The sequence below is a fragment of the Helicoverpa zea genome, chromosome 22, assembly GCF_022581195.2.
Source record: "Helicoverpa zea isolate HzStark_Cry1AcR chromosome 22, ilHelZeax1.1, whole genome shotgun sequence".
In the NCBI taxonomy this organism is placed as follows: Eukaryota; Metazoa; Arthropoda; class Insecta; order Lepidoptera; family Noctuidae; genus Helicoverpa; species Helicoverpa zea.
Window position 1 is genome coordinate 6,805,271 of NC_061473.1, and position 7,814 is coordinate 6,813,084.

The 7,814-nt window shown below is 35.2% G+C and overlaps 2 protein-coding genes across 2 annotated transcripts; one reads left to right on the top strand and one right to left on the bottom strand.

Annotated features, from left to right (window-relative positions):
• The first annotated feature begins 205 nt into the window (after positions 1–205).
• On the top strand, positions 206–4,817 carry LOC124641322 (60S ribosomal protein L7). Its single transcript, XM_047179381.1, has 7 exons — positions 206–355; positions 1,141–1,288; positions 1,929–2,048; positions 2,595–2,684; positions 3,529–3,672; positions 4,119–4,268; positions 4,655–4,817. Exons 2-7 carry the CDS (start codon positions 1,145–1,147, stop codon positions 4,793–4,795), a joined length of 789 nt encoding a protein of 262 aa, XP_047035337.1. The 5' UTR covers positions 206–355; positions 1,141–1,144; the 3' UTR covers positions 4,796–4,817.
• Positions 4,818–5,246: 429 nt separating this feature from the next.
• LOC124641319 lies at positions 5,247–7,814 on the bottom strand. The gene is made up of 2 exons (XM_047179379.1): positions 5,625–7,814; positions 5,247–5,540 (listed from the first exon to the last, which is right to left on the bottom strand). The coding sequence occupies exons 1-2, from the start codon at positions 7,743–7,745 to the stop codon at positions 5,433–5,435; spliced, it is 2,229 nt and encodes a 742-aa protein (XP_047035335.1). The 5' UTR covers positions 7,746–7,814; the 3' UTR covers positions 5,247–5,432.

The window sequence follows — 7,814 nt, forward strand, 5'->3', positions numbered from 1 at the left end:
GTTGATACTGTTCTATTTCATAGCTAATAAGCCAAACAACCAGTTGAAATATTGGGCAATAGAGCTTTGCAAGCCATGCTCGAAATATGGAATTCTATTTAACAAAATAATTAGCTAGCGGGAATTGTTGTAACAAACACAAAAACAGCCCATTTTCAAATGTTTTATTTCTGATAAAACATTTAAAACTAGCTTGATAACTTTATAATTTTCACTGATTGAGCAGCCCATAAAACGAACAAGCTTTTGTGTTACTACATGAAAAAATTAAATAAAATGGCGACAGGCGGAAGTCTGTATTCTGTCTTTCTTTTGATAATTTGACACACGTGCCGCGTGGAGTTTTGCCCCGCAGGTTGATAAAAAATAATATATTTATTAGTATTTAAGTGTTAAAATAGTTAATAATCGCATAAGGAACATAAATACAGTGTCAGTAATATAAAATGTTTTGTGGATTTTGTGAAAAGTGTTGATAAACTTGATCGTAGTCTGGTGACATGCCGCCACACCATTGATCCTTGTTTTCCGTAGTGTTCATAGCCATATTATTACGATTATGTTTGAAATTATCGTAGCTCGTATCGTTCTAGCAGATCTAGATGCTTTATTTGGTATATTAAGAGACAATTTGACGATTGATGTTTCTGCAACACGACCTAACCTCTTTGCCAATACAAGTGTGGTATGGCACCAAAACTACTCCAATGATTACCAGAATTTGGTTGACTTATGTGATTGTTAGCGCTTTTATCTGTAATTCCTACGCATATTCGAGCCATCGTGCGTCTCGGATTTGTTAATTTTCACAAATATGCTTGTTAGGAAATAATCTTTTGTTAGAAATTTTTGTATCATTTAATTATTGACTGTATTCTTTAACACTTGTTCAATTTACTGGAACATCTGCAGCTTACTCAACATCTCATGTGATAACAGATTCTGTTGTACTGCGTGTAAATAATTCTCCGGAACCTACAATTGTAATACATTTTTTTGTTCTCATTCAAGATCCATATGTGTGAATTTAATAACAACCTGCAGCAAACTTAATTTACTCTTTCAAGGTTCCAACACCATTTTTAAAGTATAAAAGTTCAGAAATGCCTCAATTTTTCTAATAAGTTGTTTCGCTTGCAGCACGATGGTTGCGACTACAGAGAAGAAGGCTGCGGCCGAGAAGAAGCCCGTAAAGGGTAAGGAGGACAGCAAGAAGCTGCCCGCTGTCCCAGAGTCAGTGCTCAAGCACCGCAAGAGGAGGGAAGCTCTCCGCACTCGCCGTCTACAGGTATAACTTGACTACACAACCTTCAAATGCTTACAATACGGATGAAAAAAAGACAACTTTGCAACAAGTTTAAATTATCAACACACTAGCGACCCGCCCCGACTTCGCACTGGACAACAGTAATTCCCCACTATTTAATGTATGTTATTATACATATAAACATCCTCTTTAATCACTCTATCTATTAAAAAAAAAACGCATGAAAATCAGTTGCATAGTTTTGAAGATTTGAGCGTACTAAAAATAAGGACAGAAAAGGTGACTTTGTTTTAAACTATGTAGTGATGTAAAGTTTTCAACACAGGGCCAAGTACGTGGACTACATACATCAGTTTTCTTATAACAAGTTTATACATATTATGGATCATTACTTAAAATTTTCAAAGTATACAGTCATTTTAAGAAATATGGATGTTTGTGTTGCTGGTCAACTTGGCCCATTTGACAAGCATTTGACATTTTCATGTTGTATTGCACATATTGACAGTGACTCATAAAATTATTTATATGATGATCCCAATACATAAAGGCATAGTTCATCTGACTAAAGATGCTGTTATTTTTCGTAACTGACACACACATACACACACAATCACCATACTTACAATCCACATAAACTAACAAATCTAAACTTTTCTAGGTCACCCTCAAGAGGCGTTCAGCTGCCGTCAAGAAGAGGAAAGAAATCTTCAAGAGGGCTGAACAGTACGTTAAGGAATACCGCATCAGGGAGCGAGATGAGATCAGGCTAGCCAGACAGGTGAGCAAGAATCAGTATCTTCTACTCAGTTTTGATAACAGGTGGTTCCCGATTTCGGTGGTTTCATTGTTTGAATAGTTCTTGCCAAGCTTGGATAAGGCTTGCAACTTTTTTGCAGTGGTATGTACATTTGGCCCACTATGCCAGTCACTGATACCTTTATTTTTTTATAACTACATCAAAAATCATCCCGCTGTGGGTTAGCAGCAGTGAGGGAGTGTCAGACTCTTACTGACTAAACACCTGTCGTGTTCCGTCGTAGGCCTTTTATGTAACAGGGCCGTGATAACTCTTTCAAACAACCCGCAGCCCCGCCAGGCTTTGGCCCTACTGGACCCCGCTAAGTCACTAATACCTAACCCTGTCTTTTTCGAAGCCACAAGGTGAAGGTTTTTATGAAGCTTATTTTGATAAGTCATGATGGTACCTTTTAAGATACGATTTTATTCCAATTGCAATTAAAAAACTTGTGTAAACAACATAAGGTTCAAGTCCATTGTCTCTCAACTAGATTTATAATCTAAAAGTTGTATGTTCGTTTTACAGGCGCGCAACCGCGGCAACTACTACGTGCCCGGTGAAGCCAAGCTCGCTTTCGTCATCCGTATCCGTGGTATCAACCAGGTCTCACCCAAGGTAAATATACTTTCTCTTTATTTATTTTTCATTCGATTTACATACATAGGAGGACTTAAGTTTAAGATTGAATTATGGTTAACTCAATGAGGTTTTATTCACTCTTTTGCAGCTGTGACTCACAATTAATGTTGAATTTAATTGCCTCTATTTTTATAATATGCCATGTAAGTTTAAAATAAACTAGCTAGCAATTTTTTCCACTATACATAGGAATTTCTTCCTGTATCCAGACAAAGTATGACCTACCAACTTCCGCCCGCGGCTTCGCCCACGTAGACTTCGGTTATATCGCGTTTCCAAGAGAATTCTTCAAAAGTCCGGGATAAAAACTATCCTATGTTTTTTCTCAAGGTCAACTCTATCTCTGTATCAAATTTTATTAAAATCAGTTCTGTGGTTTAGACGTGAAAGCGTAAGACAGACAGACAGTTACTTTCGCATTTATAACATTAGTAGGGATGTTAATCGGCGGTGTTGCTTTCTATAGTTCGGCCATTCAGAGAATGCGTTCCTGACACGTCGCGATTGAACTGACGACGTAACTTTGCAATGGCGTTGCAGTTACGATAAAAATATTTTTGCTGGTTGTTTACCGTTTTAACAATTGAGGAGCATTAAAACAACATTATTATATCAATAATCAATGAATGTTATTACGTCGTCAGTTCAATCGCGACGTGTCAGGAACGCATTCTCTGAATGGCCGAACTATAACAGTTAAAGATTTTTCTAATCGGTTCAGTAGATTGGAGTTCTAAAAACAAAAAAAAAACCTTAATTACATGACTATAGAAGTATAGATTTGTAAATAAATGTTTTATGATTCATTTCTTTCCGACAGGTACGCAAAGTTCTGCAGTTGTTCAGACTGCGTCAGATCAACAACGGCGTGTTCGTCCGTCTGAACAAGGCGACCGTCAACATGCTGCGTATCGCGGAGCCCTACATCGCTTGGGGATACCCCAACCTTAAGAGTGTCAGGGAGGTCAGTATGACTTATACTTTAAATTATGTGTACTAGCTTCTGCCGGAGGTTTTACCCACTGCCAAGGCAAAAATCCGTTAAGCAGTTTGTGAGTAAAGAAGTAATAAACACACTTACGCACAAACTTATATATTTATAACGTGTGTGATTAGATGATAGATGCACTTTATTGCTTGCATATTTTCATATTTTTGAAACTCAAACTTGCGGAATTAAATTACAGCTTTAACATCAATAATGTTGATAGGCACATTTTCGATTATAAAGAACTATACAATATGTGCTTATCAAAATTGCAATGGCAAGAGGCAGATAAGTTATAATTTCAATATGTGTCTGCCGCAATAGCCCAGTCATATTTTTTTAATTGCTGCTAGAAAATAAAATGTATCCAAAAAGGTTTTATGCTGAAGTTTTAAAGCTAACCTAACCTATTCACTCGCCAGTTGGTGTACAAGCGCGGTTTCGCCAAGGTGAACGGCCAGCGAGTACCCATCTCGTCAAACACAATCGTTGAACAGAAGCTCGGCAAACAGAACATCATCTGTGTTGAGGACCTCATCCACGAGATCTTCAGCGTCGGAGACAAGTTCAAGGTAAGCTAACAAACTAGTTTTTTTTCTTTACGCTAAGTATTCGTCCGATTGGATCTATAGTAATTTTCAGTCAGTGATAGAATGGTGTAATATTTAGAAAAAAAAAAAACTGTTTTAATTGATGTTACTTAATTTTGGAGAGCTTCTGATGATGGTTTAATTAAAACATCTTTCAGCTTTCCCAATATTCTATCTATCGTTTTGCTTATTAAAGATAGGAATTACTTGTGTCTGGCTAATGGCAAAATTCAACAGATAGATTATTTGGAACATCCATTAGGTTTTTAGATGCAAGAAATAAACATATTCCACAAACCATCAATAAATAAGACATATTTTATTCTGATAATAATTGCCCTTACTAATGTTATTTTCTTTGCCTACAGTACGCCAGCAACTTCCTGTGGCCCTTCAAGCTGAACAACCCGACTGGAGGCTGGCGCAAGAAGACCATCCATTACGTCGACGGAGGTGACTTCGGTAACCGCGAAGACAAGATTAACGAGCTCCTGAGGAGAATGGTCTAAGAATAAATATAGATTATAATTATTCCTACTTTTTTATTTTATTACCATAAATAACCTAACCTATATGCGGTAGATTGTCAAGGTCGAGAGGCCAAGTACAAACCATTTGGCAGGCCAAGTTGGATGTTAGGCTTCAATATACCAAGTTATAAGAATAAATATAATTCAGCACTACCATTGAACCATCATAGATTGGTATGGTATGCTTCTTTTGGTGTCAAAGTCCACAACCAATGCAATAGTAAGTATCAAACTAAGTTTAGAGTGTGTGCCTATTCGTCTTCATGTACAAACGGCTGAACAGATTTTGATGTAACTTGGCAGTTTAGCTTGTACAAATATCATGCATAGCAGGCTTCAATTTATGTAAAGTACTTCTCTCGCTACGCGGGGGTAGCTCACATTTTACATAAAAGTCTGATGGGTTTGAGATACATATAAAACAATTTTATTGACATTCAACAGTTATATTTATTAGTCAGTTCAGATTAAATGTAGGACGGACTTAATCGGAGCGTCTGTTGCGTTTAAAATTCAGGGTGTACAAAGTTCTGTCTGATTCACATGTGTTCAGCTACAAATGCGCTGGACTAAGCGTTCACCAAAGTGGTGTGCACAGGGTTCATAACTAGATCTTTCAAATAGGTAATACTCCAATAACATTCCTCTCAAACTGCTCAATGAGTGGTTCTATTTCTTCTTCTGAAGAACCAGTGATGCATTTTTTCACTGCTTTTTGTAAATTCTGAAATAAAAAATACATGTATTAGATTACAGAAACATAGCATACCATATATTAAATACCTTTGTCGATAGGTCTCAAACTTACTTCAATTGTAGCATAAGATGAAAGATTGATGAATTCTTTTCCTGGACCAAAGTTGGCAAAAACGCAGTAAATCAGATCAGACAAGAAGTTCCTAATATTTAGCACAACTTTCATGTTCTCTCCAGACAATTTCAGCAGTGGACTAGTGAAACTATCGTTGTATATTTCAATTTTCACATTTTCATTTCCTATTGAAAATATTAAATTACTCTTTGACTTTAAAAAGTCTTCAGAAGTAAACTGCTGAATAAAATACTTGACTTTCTTAGATGTGAGGTGCTTTGTAAGGTCCTTATTTCTGAATACTTCTTGGTACTTGTCCGGCAGTCTCACGTACATGTGCCATTCTTTTGAAACTGTTTGCTTGTTCCTCAAAATATCATCAAACTCAAATAAATGTCTATGATGGTTCATTGCAGCTTGATATATTTGAGCTTTTAATGGTAAATCTAAATTTTTCAAGCACTGTTCCTTTTTCAAATTTAAATTGAACTTTATAAAATGTTCGGAATGCAGTTTCACATGCTTTCTATAAAGAATTGTCCATATTTTCTGTTTAGAATCCAAAGCCCCAGGTATATTAGACATTATTTTAATATTTACATTCGTTTCAGTAATGTCAATCACATCAGTTTTTAATGGAATTAAAATACCTATTTTCTTTGAGAGGTCGGCAACTTTTATACTAATTGTTTTTAAAACTTTCTTTGCAGTTGCAAATGTGATGTGTACTCTCAGATCTCCTAAATAGTTAGATAATATTTGACTAAGCTTATGCTCAGTTGTAGTAGAGATTTTAATTAAAAAGAAAAATAAATCTTCATGAAAGTATTCACTGAAGTTGTTTGTGAGAACAACATTTTTATTTTCAGTTACTGCATCTTCATAACTCTCATAAACAATAACTTTGTGATTTATTATATTATCCATTACATCTTGCCTGTTTGAAAGTGACAGAGCAGTAATGTAATCCTTTTCTTTATTTAATTTTTCAATCAATGCTTCATTCTTGTTCACTTCTTCTAAAATTTTATCCAAATATGCAGAGTTATTTAGAAGTTTATCGGCAGGGCAATATTCGTCATTGGATTCTGATCTCAAATATGATGCTTCATCATCGATAGAGAATCTGTATATTAGATTAAAAAATGTAGTGCAAATTATTTTGTCTTCCATTATTATAAAGTCCTTTACATGTTTAACAAAGAACTTGCTAAATTCTACATCCTTAGACATTATATTATCCGCCTTCCGCATAGATTTTCCATCTGTGTATAGTATAGCATCATTGAAAGCTAGGAATTTGTGGATGGCAATGTTTAAATGGATCATCTGAGGAGTTTTCAAGTTATTCAATGGCAATGTTATGATTGTGCCAATAGTAAGACCAATCATGACATTTAGTTCATCAGCATCAATTATTTCTATTCCGGATATTTCTGAAGGACTTGTGTAAAGTTTTACCAACGATACTTGCTCATCAGCTACATCAGAGCTAAAGAGACAACCAAATATGCTAAGTTTATCAAAAGTTACAATTATTAAGTTGTATTTGTTCCTCACATTCAAATCTTCATCATTGAAAACTTTTTTAAGTGCTTCCAAATTTTTTTCTTTCAATAAATGAACTTGCAAAGTGTGTTTATTACTTGTTTGCGATGTTGGCAATTGTTCATTGTAAATTAGTATTGAATTTTTCATCAATGTTAAGTCTGCATTCAGTTTATAGAGACTAAAGAAGTAGGAATTCGCTTCATGTTTTAGAAAGAGGATGTGGTCTTTTCCATATAGAGAACTGGCCATAGTGCCGGTTCCGCGAAGTTTAAAACTCTTTGGAGTAGTATTTTTCATGGTAATAGCAGCGGTATGTATATTTCCACTCGTATCAAGGCAAACCAAATAGTTCCCAGAGAATATTATGTCATATACTAAAAACTCAGGACTTAATAATAAAGTTGAATTCTTCAGTTCAAGATACGTTTCATAAACAAATATTTGAAACTGATTCCACAATAACATTGCATTGTTTGAAGCATTACGAACTATATTCAAGTTCTTTGATACTGCTTGGTCACATTTGAAACATCGCTTTTCAGTACTATATTCAGAACTGATATCCATATTAAAATATTGATTGCATAAAATAAATAAAACTTGATACGATAAACAAGTTGAGTGGAACACGACCGG